This window comes from Porites lutea, chromosome 3, assembly GCF_958299795.1.
Source record: "Porites lutea chromosome 3, jaPorLute2.1, whole genome shotgun sequence".
Classification (NCBI taxonomy): domain Eukaryota; kingdom Metazoa; phylum Cnidaria; class Anthozoa; order Scleractinia; family Poritidae; genus Porites; species Porites lutea.
The window spans coordinates 11218718-11239340 of NC_133203.1; the positions used below are offsets into that span (position 1 = coordinate 11218718).

General features: G+C 39.3%; 1 protein-coding gene across 4 annotated transcripts in view; it reads left to right on the forward strand.

The window, feature by feature from the left end:
- The window catches only part of LOC140930468 (sterol regulatory element-binding protein cleavage-activating protein-like), a 68729-nt gene extending 48852 nt beyond the window's left edge, over window positions 1-19877 (forward strand). For all 4 annotated transcript variants that reach the window (XM_073380166.1, XM_073380168.1, XM_073380167.1 and 1 more), the window contains 6 exons: window positions 952-1037; window positions 3873-4215; window positions 4858-4938; window positions 5412-5624; window positions 16427-16489; window positions 18781-19877. In XM_073380166.1, the coding sequence (XP_073236267.1) occupies window positions 952-1037; window positions 3873-4215; window positions 4858-4938; window positions 5412-5624; window positions 16427-16489; window positions 18781-18963 (969 nt within the window). In that variant the 3' untranslated portion in view covers window positions 18964-19877. The remainder of the gene's footprint in view (window positions 1-951; window positions 1038-3872; window positions 4216-4857; window positions 4939-5411; window positions 5625-16426; window positions 16490-18780) is intronic.
- The last annotated feature ends 746 nt before the right edge of the window (window positions 19878-20623 follow it).

The window sequence follows — 20623 nt, forward strand, 5'->3', positions numbered from 1 at the left end:
AGAAGGTGATGTGAAAGTGAGAAAATGTCATGCAATACTATTCTTAAGAACCTGTATGAGCCGAAAGTGGATGTGATTTTGACCATTCGCTTCAAAATAACAGCGGAAATCGAGATAACAAAACACATGTTTTGTGTCCTACTTTGCAGACGAGGACGTGTATCGGCGTTTTGAAAAGCATAATTATGTTCTTTCATTCATTCATTGCCATGGAATATTCGTTTACATTGTTTTTTTACTGTTAATAGCTCGGTTAATGCGGCTGGCGATCATCTTGCCGGCGGAAGTTTCATGGAAAAGAAATTAAATTAAAGACTTTTCCCAAAGACTACTTAATCAGCCTCTGTGGTGTAGTGGTTAGGTGTAGTCGCGTCGAGCCGAAGGTGCAGGGTTCGAGTCGTGCCAAACTATTTTTTTCCTTCTTTCTTTTTTTGTCCCGTTGTTTGTGTTGTTGTTTTCTCTATAGCTAAATAACTGTTACTTAATAAAGTGCAGTAAATAGCAAGAAGAGTATTGTGTTTCCAGAGAAAATATAGTACGCCGTATATTAAATATATGGGTAAACAATCTGAATTTCTATTATTTCCGAGAATTTACTATAGGAAAACCAGAGTTGATAACCACTTGCTCATTTTCTAAACAACGTTCCCACGAGTTCTTTCTATAGACTGATAGTAATTATTCTAGTACTTTCCAACATATGAATGGGGCGTTCAATGTCATTTTCGATTCTTTTAAGTCTCACTACCTAGCTAATGCCAGTATCGACAGAATGTGCCGTAGCATTACTATCTTTTAGATACCCTAGTTATATTAACCGTGGTTAGAAAGTTGAAATTTCCACATAAACGTCTTTCGTCGTCCGTTAGCCAGGAACTAGATGCATTTCTTTTTCGTGTTTTCTTCTATTGCTTGCATACCCATTCATTATACAACTCCCTTTTTACCTAGATCTGGAGTGTGTCGTCAGGTGTCTTGGTGTATGTATCACATGAAAGTTCCATGGGTGTGACCAAACTTAGATTTTTATTCAACAGGTAAGGATAGGGAATTCTATGTTTTCTACCAACTTAAGTGTCTTAAAATATAAGTTGCACAGCATCAACTTTGACCTAGATCTGATTGCCACTCATAAGCGAGCATTTAAGGGCGGTAGTGAGGTTGATGATCCACAACGAACGGTTACATCCGATTTACCGCCAGATGCGTGCCTTGTAAGGTAAAAAACGCTAAGGATTCCTACTCTCCAAGGAGATATGAATTTTCGACCGACCGAAGATACGAGCACTTTGCCTGATGCGGATCAGCAACAGAAAAAACAAACTCGTGGCCGCTATCACAGGTCATAGATGCCAGTCGTTACCTTTTTATTTGACTGATTAAACTCTAGGAATTATCCGCTGCATGTGACTGAGTATCAGCCACTATGTACAGTTTGCAATTGGTCGTGTTCTATTGGAAGCAGCCGTTGTTAGCAAAAGCGGTTCTGGTTGGAGTTCCCAATAAAACACTTTTCCATCCAATAAGTAGAGGTAAAATACTTGTTAATTACGCTGGAACCCCTTTGTTTCAGGTTTTTTTCAGGTAGAAAATAAATTTCTTAACTGATTTGTCATTCATTCAATTTTGAAATTTACAGCACTCCCTCTGTCTCAAAACAAAAACCTAGTTATAAAATGCTTTTCGCCTACTATTAGTAAACTATATGGATCTGTAAAGAATAGTATATATTTAAATATTTACAAACCTTGTTATTTTTCACGCTTGATTTATGAAACGCTTTGAAGTTGCGTATTAAGACGCCATCGCCGTTTGTTGACAACTTTTCCGTGGAGCCAACGCGAGCGGTTCACGCAAATGTGATGCGCGAAATTCGCAGAAGAAATAATGCAATACTTGAAAATGGATGCCTGCTTATGGACGCTACCCAGGGTTTTCAACCATTTTAACCTCTTTCTGAGGTGGTTGAAAAAGTTGATCAACCAAACCAACTAAAAACTGTTTTTTCCCAGTGATGACATGCACACCTTCCTTTCACATTGCCATGTCTTCGTCCATGCCTTCCTCCTGTCCCCAACCTATGGCTGTTGTTGCTGTTATTCCAAATCGCTTGAGTTTTTGGTTTCATTATGGCTACGAGAGGCGCAACGATGATGATCGTGGAAATTGACTCGCCAACGTTTCCTGTTATTACGTTTATTACTCGTGGAAAGAGTAGAAAAATGAAGGTCTCCCAGAGCCCGTTAGAAGAATCGCGAAAGCGTCCTTGCCTCGGGAACGAGATTCAAGCAAATTTTCTGCTCTTCATGAAAAGATTCCTCATACAGGAAATTCTCGATTGCATTGTTTATAGTAGCTTCGATGTCCGCGTGATTCGATAACAGATGTCTCTCTCCCTCCATTTCGCATTCCTCATCAATGTCACCAGTGCTCGAGTGTTAACAGAAGGTGTCATAATCGACCAATAAGAGGGTATACTGGAATCCAGTATACCGGAACGACCCTTTGTTAACAATGTTTACAGGCGTTCTCTCGCTCTATACCGCCCCCCGTCCCCCCCCCCCCCCCCCCCCGTTTTCCCGGTGTACAACTTAACTCGCTCCCCACTTACCGCCGCGCTCTACTATCTGAACGCCTGGAACAGGCTATGCCTGTTCGCAGACGACAGTGAGCTAAGTTCTTCCGCTCTACTGATTCTGTAAGTTCTGCCGTCTCCCTTCAGGCGGTCGTGGACTGTTTACACTTCTGGAGCACTTATTATGTCATGAGGTTCAACACCCCCAAATGTAAAGTCTTACATATGACTAGGAAGAGATTCTGGCGAGGACCTCAACACAGCTTCCAGCTCTCCGGTCACAACTTGGCGTCTGTTTCTGAAGTCTCCGACCTTTGGGTGGATGCGACGGGGCAGCTGTCTTGGGCCACTCACATTGAGGAACTGTGCGCTAAGGGCAACAGAGTTCTCGGTCTAGTCAAGCGCGTATGCGGTCAAGATGTATCCAACGGTCCAACTAGAAAACTACTGTATATGTCGTTAGCTAGATCCACCTTAAAGTACTCATCTTGCCGTTGGTCTCCTTACTCAGCAAAACATCACAGTTCGCTAGAAAATATTCAGCGCCGCGGAACTAAGTTCTTAATACATTATCCGCCCAGGGAAGTACATGTAGCTTACAATGACAGACTGGAACAACTTGATTTTCTGCCCTTAGAGATACGCAGAGATATACATGACTTAGTTTCCCTGTTTAAGTTCACGTATTCAGCTGTTACTGCAAAGTTCGATCGTTTGTCGATACACTACTCGAAATTGCGACGCTGCAAGTTTCCGTCTTCTGCCCTTTCATAACCAGGATTACTTTATTAAGTCGTACTTCACCTGGACTGTTAGGGCTTGAAATAGTCTCCTTCATTTTATGCATGCTACTTGTGCTCAACAGTTTAAAAGTTTTCTTCATGCTCACTATAAGACCAGGCAAAGTTCCTATCGGCCGCGATAGTTGCCCCTGTAGCACACTCTTTTTGCTCACACTCTTTCTTCCTTCATATACATCGTTTTTGTCCGATTGTACAACTTTTGCAGTTGCGAAAAGAAAGCCTGAAAAAAAATTGAAGCTTGTATTGGATTCGGCGAACCCTCGACGTTTGCGATTCCGGTGCAGCGCTCTTACCAATTGAGCTAACAAGCCAACTGGGAGCAGGTCGTTGAATTGGTTCGTTATAAACCCGCGAAAGACATTGTAGGGGTTGAAATTCAATTGGGGCTCTTGTCCTGTTTTCATCTTCTGTCAGCGTAATGTTGTTTGTATGTATGTAATTTCTTTCTTGACAAATATCAATAAAGTAAACTAAACTCTGTGTTGTGTTTTCAGTGCTCAATTTGTTTTGGCTCGCTTGGATGGCACGTTAGAGTTTTATGAGCTTGGATTTTCCAGTAGACCTCGTTTAGACCTGCCGCTACAGGAAAGTTCACCAATAAAACGTTCCTCACCAAGGTTTACTCGAAAAAGTAATACTCAGTCAAGTAAAACGACTGATGCGACACTCAGTGGGGATTCTACAGCAGTCGCTTTTGGTAACTCCCACGCACACAATTTGTCAGAGAACCCGTTGTGCAGAATACGTCAGAAACTGTGGGCTCATCACCAGCCTATTAGTGTCTTGGATGTCATGGATGGACGCATTATTACCGGAAGTCACGACAGAACACTTAAGGTTAGTATGTCATTTTTATCACGAAGGCGATTCCTTGCATAATAACTAAAGTGCATCACGGTGAAAACTTGCACTTTGCCAGTTTTTTAATAATGACACGTCCTCTCGAAAAGCAGCTGGACCCGACTCCTATTAAAGCAGGCCACAAATTCCAGTGTGGAAGGGTTTCTTTGCCGTATTTAGATCCAACCTTTTCCACAGTGCACTGTTGCTTTACAAAGCGACTGGACGAGACCGTTCGTGTGTGTTAATGGAGCCCTTAAGAGCAATATTTTGCCATTTGAGACCTGAGGGCCATTTTCGGGAGGGTATTGATGTTTTTCTGTTATTCCCTGCTTCAAGTGGATAGTCTTTTAAATGGACAAACTGGGAGTCATTTTCAAGCCGTAGTCGCTTTAGAAATTTTTTTTTTGATTAGTAAAGAAAGTACAAACGATAAAGTGAAAGTAAACACAATTTTATATGTTATTTCGTGAACTTCTTTCAAATCGACCGCAATTTTGCACTTCCTGCACTCTTGACTAGAAGCCGGTGCAAAGTGCGCTGTATATTCGTTTGTTGTTATCTTAACGCAAATGTGTTAAAGGTAGATAAATATACTTCGTTGTTACAGTTACCATGTATATTTTCGCTTTTTTCTAGGTTTTTCGAACAGATGAGTGTATCTGTGTGTACACATTACACGGACATGCAGACAGTATCACTGCCCTTACTATCGATAAGGTAAAGAAGTCTGAAAAGAGGCGCATCATACGTCTTTGGCTGAAAAGATTTCTGGACGGGAGAGTAGATGTCAAGTCTTGTTTGGTTCCTGAGCTGGCTTAATTAGATCAATTTTAATAATTTTATTATTTATTTATTTACTTATTTCATATTTTACTTATTCTTGTTTAATTTAGTTGTTTGTTTGCTATTGTTGCTGTTGTTGTTTTTTTTTCTTTCCAAAGCCTTACAGCCATTTTAGTTACTAAAACGGGGAACGGGGAGCGGGGAATGAGCACGGGGAAAGGAAAAATGGGAACAAAGCAGAGAACTGGAAATGAAGGCTAGGGTTCAAGTTAGGTTTTGTTCCCATTTCTCATTTTCCCGTTCCCCGTTTCAGTAACACCCCCAATAAGGATTTTATTGGGGTTTTGTGACGTTCCCTCTTCAATTTCCTGCAACCTTCCTTCCTTTTAAACCCATTTGCTTTTCAGACCAACAACCGTCAAGTGGTCAGCGGGGCGGCCAATGGAGGCGTACGCGTGTGGGATGTAATAAATGGCGAATGTTTGCAGCACCTGCGTGGTCACGTTAAATCCGTGACTTCAGTCGCCTGCACAGCAGAGCATTTGCTTAGCGTAAGTCTGGAGAGTGTGCTTTGTATTTGGGATAGATCACGTGGCGAATGTATGCATCGTTTAAAGCAGGTGAGGGTACAATGTTTTGCACTATATTCCGTAAAATATGCCAGGGTACGAAGTTATGTTCTGTGTTTAAGGGGTGCAACGTGCTGCGGCTAAGTTAATTTTCCTTCGTCTCTGTTTACGTTTTCTCCATCCTTGTCGAAACATATCTATATAAGAGTGAATGCCCTGCACAACATTCGCGTACCGCACAGTGTGTGTAGACTTCATTATATTGATAGTCACTCATTCGAAGGGGGGAAAATTTTACTGTCCTAGGTCTGTCCCAAGAGGAAATAAAGAGTACCTTGAGGTGGCTCCGTTGTCAATAAAGGCGCATTGAGCTATAACGAACGTTCTTTATGTAACGTTTTTTTGTTTTAACGCGATGGCTTCGAAACTTTAGAAAGAACTACAGATATTAATGCATTCAGTAATAATATGAATCATCCAATTTTACTGGTGGTAAACATTATTTACGAAATTAGTGCTTTAGTGTTAAAATACTTGAAATATTTGGGAGGGAGGAATCACCTAGTGAATGTGAAATATCGCCTTATAAGTTTTTAAAGAAATAATTATGGCCGAAAAAACTCTTAAAGACTATCTCTTTTATTATTTCCGTTGAGGAAAGTCGATAATTATTAGATGGGGCTGAAAAGAATATCCAGATTTGCAAGTCGTTCGAAAGGTACCCACCAGAGCTAGCGTGTTAAAATCATTAATACGTATTTTTTTGCTATGAAAAAATTTCTAACAACAACACCAATAGTCTTTATTTCCCTTATCATCAAGTTTTACAAAAGTGCACTGGCCCCCAGGTAGTTAGAGCTAATCGTTGCGGATCGGTCAATTAACGTGAAGGGATTAGTTAATTTTTATTCTTTTATGTACATGTTTGTTTATATATGGTATTATATGCGGTAGTTTTATACAAAGGGAAGAAGGAATTTACAATACATAAAGGATTTACAGTAAATAAAGTTTATCGGAAAAAGCTGGTCGGTATCAGTGCATACTCTCCTTACTTTGGATTTTAAATTAGAAATGATCTGGTGTATATCAATGAACGAATCTCCTTCTTGGAAAATACTCAGTAGCACACTTTGAAGTTTTTTTTTGAAATGAAGGTTTCTTTAGTTCTCTTAAAGAATAAGTTTCTCATTCCAGATTTTTGTGTCTATTCGTAAAAAAGAATTTCTTTGTATTTCAAGCCTTAATGGTTTTATGTAAAAATTGTTGGAGGCAGCGGAGCGAGTGTTGTATGAGTGAATGCTGGACGTACCGCATTTATTCGAATAAGCGCCCAACCTCGAATTAGCGCCCACCTCGAATAAGCGCCCATCCTAAAGGCAGAAAAAGTTAATAAGCGCCCAGCCTCGAATAGGCGCCCACCCTTACCCACCTCCCTCCCACTCCCAGTCAAACTCAAATAGGAGCCCACTCCCACCCCACCCCATTTCTCCCTCCCACCCCACCCCCTAAAAATTAAATAAGTACTAATAAGAGACTCCCCCGAAGACGGAGTTTTCTTCAGAGTATTTTACAGAAACCTTGCTTTGTTACATCTTCGCGTTTTGTTATTACCATTTATTATTTTGCTGCAAACTAAACATTCTACACTTGCTTAAAATTGTGAAAAATGTAATAAGCGCCCACCTCGAATAAGCGCCTACTCTCAAGGTCCAAAAATTTAATAAGCGCCCAGGGCGGTTAATCGAATAAATACGGTATTCGTATATTATAAACAATTATTGGATGTGGCGAAGGCCGAGGCTGATAACACTTACCGAGACCTTGATTATTCCGGATATTACAAAAACCGAATCTAGTAATTGTTTTATATGCATTTTTTTGAAATAAATAATGACAAATACGCCGTCGCACGGTACCGATTTGACATTGGTCTTAGAAATCATGCATCGCGCGCACGCAAACTACAGATTAGTCACTTATTTGCAAGCAGATAACTAACTAATCTGTAGGTTGCGATGATTTCCTAAATTTTAACTGTAGGCTCTTAGCCAATGAGAAGATAGGAAGTAAAATAAATTACAAAATTAAGGTGGTGCTAAGGCATTCCTAACGTAGTGCATCAATTCAGAGGAGGTGAATAGTGGTTGATATATAGAGACGCGAAGCGAAGAGGTATAAATATATATCTAGCGCTTTTACAAAAAGTTACTTTTTTCATTTTTATCCACGTGATTTGGTAAATAATAATGTTTTATAATATTAAAAATTTAGTGGTGAGAGGTTAGCATCAGCGGAACGGTATGTTCTTTTTTCCTCGCAAAGTGCATAGTAGCGTAGTGCACGTTTTTTTGTAATATTATTATTTTACCTAGGTAGGATTACAGCCCTGGCCCCAAACAGATAGTTTGTAAGTTATATAGGGATCAATTAATTACTGATAGATATCTAGGAGTGTACAAAAAGGTGCATAGTGTACATATTGTTTATGTGGAAAGGAAGCCTCAAATTCATCATCAATCATCTGATGGTGATGGCTTTGCATGTAAACCAGACGTCAAGTCAAGTCAAGTTTATTGTGTAAAATACGCTTAGCTATTTGTGAGAAACTTCACTAGCTAGTTTACAGGTATTACACTGTAAAATAAGAAATTAAAAATGAATCGATAATTATAACTAAAACATACAAATTAACTAATTGAAAATAAGACTAGCAAAAAAAAGCTAAAACTATTGACAACGCGAAAGACTGGTAGTAGTAGTTCATTATAGTATACCTGACAAGTCCAGATTTCTAATTCTATTTTTAAAAGCCTTGAAAGATCTATGTTCAATCAGATCTTTAATACCCCTTGGTGCAGTTCATTGTTAATGACACTGAAAACTGTACATACTATTTTTGCGAGGCGTTGATTCACAAGTGATGGTAAACCTATTCTATTTGATAACTCAGAGTAAAGCGTTTGTTTTTAATTAAAGACAACACGAAGGGCACGCTCATTAATAACTTTCTCTAGCTTTGCAGTGGCAGTTTTGTTACAGAAATTCCTTGTCTCTGAGCAGTAGTTGATATGAGGAATGATAAATTCAAGGTAAAGACACTCTCTTGTTTCCAATGGGAGGATCTTTTTTATCCGCTTAAGCACAGCAACCTGCTGGGAGACGTTTCGGTAGTTATTTGCCAAGTGCTTGTCAAATTTGATTATTTTTGACTCCAAGCATTTCGAGTTCTTCAGCAGAAGAAATAGCCGTGTTTTCGCAGTAGAATTTCGGCATAACTGTTGTCTTGCCTATAACTATTGCTTGATACTTAGAAGATATATCTTACTCTTCATGCTGTTTGGCTCGTACCACCGATCAACATTAGCGAGATCTGCATTGATCACATCTTCCACTTTCTCTGGCTTACTATCGGCGAAACATATTTGGGTATCGTCAGCATACGCGGATAAACTGCTGTGTTTGACAGCGTAAACAAGGTCGTTCAAACATATATTAAATAGTAATGACCCAAGTTCACTGCCCTGGGGAACTCCCGCTGAGATTTCTTTCCATTTTGAGAACTGATCACCTGATCTAACCCGCTGACGTCGATTACTGAGGTAATCATGAACTAGGTCGGTGTTGTTATCGTCAGCTCCATAGGATTTAAGCTTCTCTACTATCAGTTTGTGTTGCAAGGTATCGAATGCTTTGGAAAGGTCCATCGACACAATTCCAATGATATTATGTTGGTCCGGTTCCTTTCTTCACTGTTCTGCAAGGCTGAGTAGAGCAGTATCCGTTCCATGATTTTTCCTGTGTGCGAATACAGTGAAAAATATCTTCAAAATTAGGACCGATTCTTGAGCGAATTAAAGTTTCAAATACTTTCGACAAGGTCGGCAAAATAGCTATCGGTCTGTAGTTAGATTTGGTCAAGCAACAAACCCTCTTGGAAACTGGTGAGACTTCTCCGAGTTTCCATTGTTGAGGTATCTTAGACTTGTCTAAATCGTTTGGTGAAAGGGTGGCGTAGGACTGTGGCAGATTCTTTAATGGCTCTTGGTGGAATACGATCACAGCCCGTTGTCTTGATTTTTTACTTCGGCGGAGTTTATTTTCCTCAGGGACAATGGAGGTTTAGGTGTTAGGTCTTGCTGTATGTGAAGAAGGTTGGGGTTGAGTTTCGCACCTGAACTACTTTGTTCGGTATGACCAAGACTTGTGAAGAAGTTGTTCAAAGTTTCCGCCACCTCTCTTTGGTCCCTTAAGATATAGTGAAATCTCTATTAAGCGGACACCCTCTATTATGCGGACACTATGCCGGGTCCCGAAATTAACATCTTATATTTTCCTCCATTTAACTAACCCCTATTCAGCGGACACCTCTATTAAGCAGACGCGGACACTAAAGTAAATTGTATTTGGCTAGTTTCTATTGTTAAAAACCTCTATTAAGCGGACACGGGACTGAATTGACAATAGTAGTATTGGATTACTTCCTTGAAATATGTAGTGTAGTCGATTAATAAAGATAAATCTATACATTGAGCTGTCAAAAGTTCACCTAAGAGTCTTGCACAAAGTACAGCACAGCTTCCTTCGCGTCATTGCAAGGCTTGATCGTCCTCCAAAATTGTCTTTGATCTGCGTCTTTGTCTTCACAAAGTAGCTTAGCCTTGTAATACCTTTCTTCTCATGCCGACAATTATATTTCTGATTAATCGGTACTTTTTCCACCCTTCAGAATTTCTGGATTTGTTGAATTTCTTCTTAAGACCATCGCGTTCTCTCATGAATTTGCGAATATCGGGTGTAATGAATTTCGATCCTGTTGTTCGACGCTTTTTCGTTGCATGTTCATCAAGAACACGATTGTAAAGTTTATCCCAGCACTAGTAAACATCGTCAGGTTCGTCAAAAGTGTACGCGACCGAGAAAGGCACTGTACTCAGATCACGCAGAAAGGCGTCCTGGTTGTAGTTTTGAAAGGATTGCGTTGTAATAATGTCGGCTTTAGAAAGCATCAGGTTTGTGTTTAACACGGGGTAGATCAGGCAGTGATCACTAAGGCCTGTCTCTATGACGCCAGTCTTTAATAAAGGCTGCGACATTTGTTAGAATGACATCCAACCAGGAAGTTGTGTTCTTGGAAATCTGTGTTGCACTTGTGATTGTAATTGAAAAAAAATGGTAATTTGTTTACCCACGGAGCACCAAGGAGTTCGTAAGAACTCGTTAAAACGTGTCCGTGCGTGGAATTTGAAAGTGTTGGTTTTTAAGGAGAGCTGGAAACCCGTAGTGCCCGGAGAAAAACCTCTCGGAGCAAGGGAGAGAACCAACAACAAACTCAACTCACATATGGTGTGATAAGACTGTCGAGATCATAAATATCGGAAATATCTAAGAGGCAGTTCCCCTGTCGTTGTTGTGGAGAGGATTAACTATATTGCAATTTTAAGTCTCCAATACAGATCACGTTTTCAGTTGTGCGAAAAGCATCGTCCAGTAGAGTAGTCAGTTCGCTTGTAAAAGTGATATTATCCATAGATGGGTGTTTGTATGCACTAATAAGAACGAAATTTCTGTGGCCGATTTGTAAGTCGAACATGATAGATTCTAGTTGTTTGCCATTCTGTTTCTTTCCAGAGGCAACGATAGTATTCCGAATATAGACTGCAATACCACAGGCTCCTTTAGTTCTGTCCCTTCGAAAGAGGTTGTATTCATCGACATGAACTTGAGTGTTTGGGAAAGACCGTATCTCCACAAATATGTTTGGAAGGCTGTTAATATTTAACTTTGCTATTATGCATTGTTTCTTGTTGTTAAGCCTGAGTTGTCTGATATCTACTTGCGTATTCTCTGCGGTCGATAATAAATCTGTGGTTGTTGAATTTATGTCGACTTCGCTATCATTAAAAAAGGATTCATTATAGTCGGCCAAAGAACACAAAGAACAGACCCAGTCGTTTCTGGATGTTGCCGATAGTAGTTGAGGCTTGATCTGGATATTTTGAGGCAATTTGTGTGCGACTTCTATTGTCAAAGAAACCATTTATGTCCCCCCCTATATCGTATGTGGTGTACATTAATGTATGTACGCCACCTTTTACCCTGCTAAAAAATCTTTGACTGTCCCCCATTTTCACTAGCCCTCCTCCCTCGAAAAAGTAGCTGATCCCTTACATTTCTTTGTATTCAACAATTTTTCAGTAATGATTGTCTCTTAAATTGACTATTTTCCAATTGCCCATAATACACTCTGTTTGCCCCCCAAATTTTGCATAACTTATTGTCTTAAAATGCTCTTGGGAAAATGCAATACTCCCAGGAGCATTTAAAAACAATGGTTTATGCAGAATTTGGGGGGCAAACAGAGTGTATTATGGGCAATTGGAAAATAGAGAATGCCCATGGCCATTAGTACGGACCAAATTTTTAAGAATAATTACATTGATGACTCATTGATCGTTCAATGACGCTCAGATGTTTTTGGCGAAATAGTTCAAACACTATACAACGATAAAATGACCGAATAACTTTCCCAGAAAGATAGCAAGAATACACAAAAATGCTAGTTGAATCATGTCTAAAACTGCTTGAGCAAGAATATCTGCATGGGAGAAAGTAATGATAATGAAAGAAAAATGAAGAATAAAAACCAGGACACCATAACCATTGCACCTGTAAAACGAATGAAAAAACGGACATCCGTTTTTAGTATATACTAAAACAGTGGATAGTGTTTTTCGAGCGCTCTGATTGGCTACCCAATCAGTGAATATCCTGCACTATTCACTGATTCACCTCCAGTTCCTCCGAGCGAGCAACGCCAAACTCGCGTAAGTTGCGAGCAAAATGCCTTCCCGGTTTTCTGCCGTAAACAAACAAACAAATTTCACAACTAATCAAGCAAGCTGTTTCCGAAATACACGAAGAAGGTGACGAAGTTCGGATTGGAAGTTTTAACAGGTAAAGCTTTGTCTTTTTGACACTAATTTATCGATAAAACTGGTGAAAAAGTTTTTGTTTACAAATGCAAATTAAGTTTAAGTCTTGCTTACTTTATTTAGTTGAGTTGTTCATAAATAAGCTTCAAACTAAATTTAACAATCTTTTTTTATAGAATGATTTTAAATACAGAAAGAATTCACAACTCCTTTTGAAGAAATTTCCCCGCAAGAGCTAAACAAATGCCTTGAAAAGTTTTAATTGTCGGCAAGAATAAAGCGACGGCCGCAGCCGCCCGGTCATTACGCGCCAAAATTGTAATCGTTGGCAACAGTATTTGAGTTAAAAATCATCATTTTTGTGCTCAATGATCTCACTGTTTTAGTATATACTAAAACAATTATTCACCTCAGTGTCGATGGCTAGTCGTGGATATTTACCTCACTGCTTCGCAGTTCGGTAAATATCCAGGACTAGCCACCTCCACTTCGGTGAATAATTGTTATATACCCAGAGACATTTCAAAGAGCTGAAAATATATATTGGAAAATTCTAGTTAGAGCTTTAAGTTATACGACGTTGAAAATATTTAAAATGAATAATCACACAAATATTGAATTAGGTTGTTTAAATGAATATATGAAGTGGATCTTGGAGGATCAGGTAGCTGAAATACATAATTCTTTGAAGTTACATGATTCTTATTTTTATATATATAAGAAGCTCTTTTATAAGAACGTTGAGCCTGAAAATTGCCAAAATATGAAGGACATGCTAGTAGAATACCCAAGGCGTAGAGGAGCACAATTCATTTTCACTGCTTTTACTTTCCTAAATCAAGAAAATCTGAATAACATAATGTCCTATATGGAATCAGAGTTCATGTAAAATTCTGTTCTTTCAACACATTCTACTGTGTATGGTCAATAATACATTTGCATTGCACTTGAAAAATTCATTTAAGTGAAAACTATAATCACAATCTTTAGAAAAGTGTCACTAGCACAGTTTACGTTATTGAATTTACGAATATTGGTAAGAACATTTCCAGGCTAAAATTGCCCGGGAAATAAGAACGGTCCAGGCTCAACTCGAAAAATGGACTAAAGCTTCATCCTTAGCCGATGTTCGTTTTCAAATATTTTGAAGACGGCAACTGAATGACAACTTTCATTATTCATTACAAGACAATGACACAGTAGAACGGTTGGTTTGCGAATTTCTCGAAAATCACTTAGTTGCGGTTCTCCAGTGCTGGTAAATGAGTGTAGCTAAATGTCGTGGGTAGAGGTCGTGGGTGTGGGTAAATGTCGTGGTTAAAACAAGTATAGAAAAAAAATGATAAAGTAAAGTAATTAAAAAAATAATAATAGAAAAAAGTTGTAAAATATTTATGAAACGATAATCTCCGACTCCTTGTTTGGTCTTTTCACGACTTCTTGTTCGTCCTCTTCCTGATATTTCCTCAGCCACGTGGGACTTGGGTAGCCTTTCAAAACGTCACCCTGTAGAAGACATATTGCCGATGAGGATTTATACATACCTGAGCGATCGACTATTTTAAGACCCTGAGTATTGGTCCGACCCCGAGAATTGATCCCGCGACCTCCCTGTCTGCAGTCAAGCGCTCTACCGACTGAGTTAATCCTACCGCAGTCAAAATAAATCATTATAATGTATTTTGTAAGCAGTTTGACCGAAATAAGCATTTTTCTCCTTTTGAATGAGATTTAGTTCGGCTGGAATTAAGATCGGCGTTTGAATCAATGCAGCCGGTCTAAATAATTTGGGTCGTCCTTAATTCGAATTAGGTTCGGCTCATGAAAAGTTCGGCGTCTGAACCGGGCGTAACAAACCATCTTTATGCTCAACAGCTAGACTATGTAAATTTTATTACCGTGCGGAAATATAATTTTCTCGATTCTTTTTTGTTTTGTGTTGTGTACAAAGTCTTTGCTGTAACGATTCTAAAATATCATTCCTTAAACTGAAAGGACGTTTCGGTAACGAATGCTGACATCTTTGAGAAAAAGTACTTCAGTCTCCAATTTTTCTTTAGCCTGCTTCGGGTTCACAATGTCGCTAATTTCCTTTGCTGACCGCCGGGAAGGGGAATATGACTCCTGGTATGTACGCGGAGATTTCCGTTTGATGAATTTTACAAGTTTTTGCTTTTTAATTTTTTAATTGGGTCGTGAGTTCGATCCTCACCTGGAGATCGGAAAATAATTTTTCTGAGCTTTCTGGTGTTTGAATTCTAATTCTTCTTTAATATAAATATACAGTGGACGGCCGAATTTCGAGCAAGTCCCCGATACAATCCTAAAAGTTTGGTGTACTTGTTACTTCGGCAGAGCGAGAAGTAAAGAATTCGCACAGCTCAGGAATGTTTCAAAGTTACATCCGGAGGTCCCGAGGTTGCTTCGGAATTAGTTCGAGATATCCTCGTCTACCTTCGTTAAATTATGAGGACTAACGTGCCAGTTGAACTTTCAGCTAAAATATACATAAATTGTCAACATAACATGAAATACTATCATGATCGGCGGTGATCAATAGCACAAATGAAGTTGTAAAATTGGCTATAAATTACCTTGGGAATTAATTTACACGTAACCACGTGTTACCACGGTAACTACACCCACGTTGAATTTTACTGCGGCTTTTTTTTTACCATGGAAGTGCCTTTTACCGTGGTGTGTGTAACCGCACCTTAAATTCACGTTAGATTCCTTTAAGTTAGACCCCCTCTGTGTGTATTCGGCTATCAGACTCTGTGGTCAAATTTTTTGTGTTGTGTGTCATTTTTTTTCTGGTCTTTGTTTTGTTTTGTTTTTTTTTTGTGCGTGTTTGTTGTATCTGTTTTTGTTTTTTGTTTTTTATTCGAATAGCCTCATCCAGTAATCAACGTATTACAACGGGAATTGTAAAAGTTAATATTTTTTTGGTAACTTTTTTGCCATATTCATTTCATTGGCAATTGATAAGGGAATAGTTCTTCTCCACCAGGTGACATTTGAAAGGTTTTCTAATTCCATATCGACCGTTTCCGATCCTTTCTTCCAAAAAATGTGCCTGATGCTGCTGTCTTACCTGGACCACTTCGTTGCCTTAAATTATGGCCACCTTGACAACGGCTGTTGGAAATCTTCATTCTTATGCACTGAACAATTGTAGTATATATAACTCCATTACCCGGGCGCAGTAATTATCTGTGGTGGTATATGCGCAAGGTTACATTATTTAACGTATACTACTTTTCTTCCCTTCACTCCTTTTCTCCGAAAAATCGCTTAAATGATCATTTAGCCATCTTTCTATAGCTCAGCGCTGAATAGTTCTTATTTTTATATACGCCAATTACGCCCCCTTATTCCCTTGAGACATTACTTATAAATGCAAAACCATAACTTCGTGTCAAACAAATACTGTCTCCCAAGTATTATTTCAAACGTTAAACTAGTTTTTGAAGACCGGAATAGTAATATTTCAGTTAATTCATCCGTGCGATTTTTTTTTATTTGCTGTGTTATTTTTACCTTCTTTAACCTTTTGAGGGGTTATTTTGAACTTAATTTGGTGGAACTTCCCACTGTCTGAATTAGTGTTAGTGTAAAAATTTTGACAGTACTATTTCAGCACTGACAGTCTCATAATATGACTAAACACGAGTGTCGAGTGTCGTTTTAAAACTCTTGGCTGGGTTTGTCTTGTGAAGCGTCTTAACACATGACGAATTTTTCTTTCCTTTTACTGAGATTTACGTGTGACGTGTGACGTGATATACGAGAGATAACTGTTCCTTCACATTAAGTTTTGCCGGTATAGTTTTTGTTTGTAGTGACGTTTATTACAGAGCCTAGAAGACCAATTGGGATGTTTGTTATTTAAAGGTTCACTTTGCCTCACTCTTTTAGTTTCCAGATCTCTGCTCCAACATAGCTATGTTGTCCAAGACACTTTTTATAACGGGTGGACAGGTAAGTCGGTAGGGTACTAGTTCTTCTATTATGGATTATGCACCATTCGCTAAAGTGAGGTGATTGTATATTGAAAATGTGATGGACAGTCGAGTACTTGTAGAATATTTTTAAAGCACGTCAGTGTAATTTATAAAGGAAATAAAGGGAGATGTAAAGAATTGACCATAAGAGGACACAAAAAAAATCTGAGCCCCAGATGGGATTCGAACCCACGATCCTCCGTGTTCTAGATCGGATGCTCTAACCTCTGAGCTACTGAAGACTCGTTGGCGAGCAAGGGTCATTTTTGTGGGTTGGACTTGCGAACCGCATGACGCAGTCACGCAGTCCATCACAAGCAACACATGAAAATGACCCTGCTCGCCAACGAGTCCTTAGTAGCTCAGAGGTTAGAGCATGCGATCTAGAACACGGAGGGTCGTGGGTTCGAATCCCATCTGGGGCTCAGATTTTTTCTGTGTCTTCTTATGGTCAATTCTTTACATCTCCATTTATTTCCTTCATAATACTAATATCAGTGGCAGTGTAATTTGCTATTTGTTGGTTTTCACATGACGTCACTAAAATTCAAACTAAAAAACTATCGATCCTACCGAGATTTTACTTTCACGATCCATTAGAGCAGCTGAAAACTAATTTTCCTACAAATTTTAGCTTCAAAAGAAGTTGTTGGTTTTGTGATAGAGTACGCTTGAATTTCTAAGCTTTTGCGTGACGCGGCATTTACATGACGGCCAAGAGAGCTGTCATGTAGGTTAAAAAAATGACTTATATGAGGAAATTTTGCTATCTAAACAGTTCATGTATTAGAAAAAGTATTACTTTAATGTTTGTGATTTTCTCGAAGAATAAATTCACGCTTTTGTAGCAAAACTCGGTAACAGATGTTTCTGTTGGTTTCCGTCCGCCATGTTCGAGCTCATCCAGGTGAGCACCAGCATGGCGTCTCCATACATATAAGTTTGGGTAAAACATTTCTTCGGATATCTCGTATACGAAATACTCCTGCGACCTGAATCTTGGCGAGGGTCTTTGTATATGTACCTGCTTTCATTTCCCAGATTCTGGACTTTGTCTATGGAACGTTTTTGATTTTTATTTCGATCTATTTTGAATGGCGTGACACTGAAAACCAGCAAAAGGTGTCCTCTGCCGTCTAATTTTGATTACTGATAGAAACTCCCGAGGAGCTCGATGTAGTTAGTTTAAAAATCTCAAACGGACAGCTTGCAGTAGCTTCAATCAAAATTGAGTAGCTTTTTATTATTTCTAGTGATATTCCGACGGTCACTGCTCATTCAAAAATCAGCTAGATTTCTAACCCAAAGCTTATTAATGCACAGTGTTACTAACTGGGATATTCAACATTAGTTTTGAGAGGGGGAATTGGTTATTGGAGTAGAAGAAAGACGGATGAATACCAGTGTAAAGCCTGGTTCTCATATGCATGACATAGCTGCCGGCAAATGAGGACATAACGCCGCCATCAACAGGGAACATCGCAAGTCTTTACGGCCAGCGTGCCTGCGAAGTCCAACTCAAGTCGATTTCGCAGGCATGCCGGCGGCAAAGACTGACATGGCCTCTTTTGCCGACTACTTCTGTTCTCACATAGGAACGGTGTCGCAGGCAGTACCGGCAGCTATGTCACAGCTAGCTCAGCGCATAGGAAGTAAAGAATTGCCCGCTGATTAGTCTTACATTCTTTGACGAGCTGTTTGAGAAATTACTGAGAGGCAGTTTATGTAGTACATGGTTCCAAAACTTGGCAAAAGCGTTTCGAAATATCAATACTTCTTGCACTGATTCAGTTAACTCACCGCTGCTTATTAGGAAATTGGATCATTACGCTTCTTCCAGAAAGTACCCTCTGCCCTTGTATTTCTTTCAGAAAAAAGAAACAGGGTCAGCTGTCGGGCCGTTTCGTAGGTAGTAGCATTGCGTTACGAGACAAATAACGGCTGCATGGGAGACTAGGTCAGCTGGGATCTGGGACAAATCTCTTTCAGTTGGAAAATACTAAAAGGGTTTCCTCTGAGGGATTTTCAAAATGACCCAACAAATGTCGTTAGCGTTGAGAAGATAAGTCTATGTTGTTGGGATCTGCGAGTGAGGCAGATACTGTGAACTCCAAATAGAGTGGAGTTAACATAGACCGACTGTTTTCTATTTAATTGATCACAGTACACGTGGGCTCTGAACTGATCATACTGCTAATGCCACTACGTCGCCTCTCTCGACCTTGTTTACACTTTTTTTCTTTTTACTTTTATTGTTCTTCCATTTAGGGACACATATCTGTCTGGGACGTCCTTAGCGGAAGGCGTGTAAAGACCGTTTTATTGGGAGATGACGACATCTCTGTGTTCGTGCGTCATGTGCATGTGTGTGATAACAAGTCAGTTGTGTGTGATTACGGGAAAGAGCTGAAAATCGTGAATTTTCCTGCGGTCATGAACAAAGCAGAATAAATCAAGGAAACAAGTAGAGTTTGCCGCAGCCTTTATCAGTTCTTTCTTCCATAATCATAAAATATGTTGGAAAGCTACTACTATTCGCCTGTTTAGTATTTTCTAGAACCTTATGTGAAACGGTATACAAATTCCAAGCGAGTTGTTTTGACGAAGTAAGTTTTTTCCCACGAGCTGGAGTGCTGTGTTTAGTCAAGTGTTACGAAGGTCGATTTTCAAGTTCAAAGTTGGCGGAGGCCGTTCAAGTGAGAGTTTGTTATAATTATTGGCAGAGGCTGTTTGGTTTTACTTAATTCAAGTCAAGTTTGTGTTGGCGGATGCTCCGTTTTAAAGCTCTGTAAAGACTTTCCTTTTGTTAATCCGACAACCCTGCGTGTTGATAGTCAGTTGGCTGCGGTCGCACTCGGGGGCTTAACCGAGTTATTTCCAGTTAACTGGTTTAAAATATCAGTGAGTGCGGGCGGGTTGTCTTCATTCTTAACCGAGTTTTAACCGGGTCATGCAAATCAAGCAAGAACAATAGATTTTCGCCACCAGGTTAGGTTTTTTTAAACCACCTTACGAGGTAGTTTAGCGCAGGTTATTAAAACGTTGTCAATCAGTCAATCATGTCCGCCAACGCGTGAGAATGTTCCCAATTTTGGCTTTATCTTACTTGCAGGCACAACCGTTTCGAAAATTACTTCTTTTGCCCGAAGGGCAGCTTTTCTCTCTTATAAACACAATTGGTTGAAAACTTTTAAGAAGTCAACCTCTTTTTATCAGGAATACGGGGTCAAATTTTGTCACTCACTCTGAGGCTTGCGTTATGTGGGACCCAAGCTAGTAAAAGAACAAAACCGCGCGACATTGAATAACTTAGTGAAAGTCTAAATTGAGTCCGGCAGGTGATAAAAATTAACCCGGTTAAACTCTTTTAACCGGGTTATGTTCTGAAGAATTTTTTACCTTGTTTTTTAAAAACTAACCCGTTTAACTTGCCAAGTGCGGCCACAGCCACTTTATCCTCAAAACATTTATGGGTGTCTGTAAAACGCGGACCGGATACCTGCGGATGGCGGATGCGGATGGGAAAATGCGGATGGAAAAAAATGCGGATAACAAAAAAAGTAAGAAGGAAAAAACGAGAAATTCGGATGGCAAAAAAAAAAATTAAAATAAACAAACAAACAAACAAAGGAAAGAAATCTCTCTTTCAAGTCGCTGTCACATGGTTGAACCCTTCACTTACATACAGAACGTGATGCCAATAGTTGACACAGTTTTGTACCCTGTAATTCCTTTCATTAATGTCACAGAAATAAGAACGCTCCGTTCCTCCTCCTTAAATGCACACATACTTGGTGCACTTCTCCTTTGAGTGATTAGCTTAAGGCTTTGTGTGAATCGGTCTTGTTTAATGAGGGTTTTTCTACAGAAATTCATTTTCAAGCAATATGCCGCACCCTCAACAGAGTCATTTTTCTGGCCTTCGTTCCATTTTCACAGTTTTACGAAAAGCTTCCATCAACATATAAAAAATGCTGATCTGGTGTAGACATAGCTAAAAAATTTATATAGTCTTCTTAAGAATTAGTAGCTTGGTTTTTTTCTGATTTGTAATAATTAAACATCTTTCCATGTAGAAAAGATATGTTTGGTTGCTGCTTCGCAGATAGAC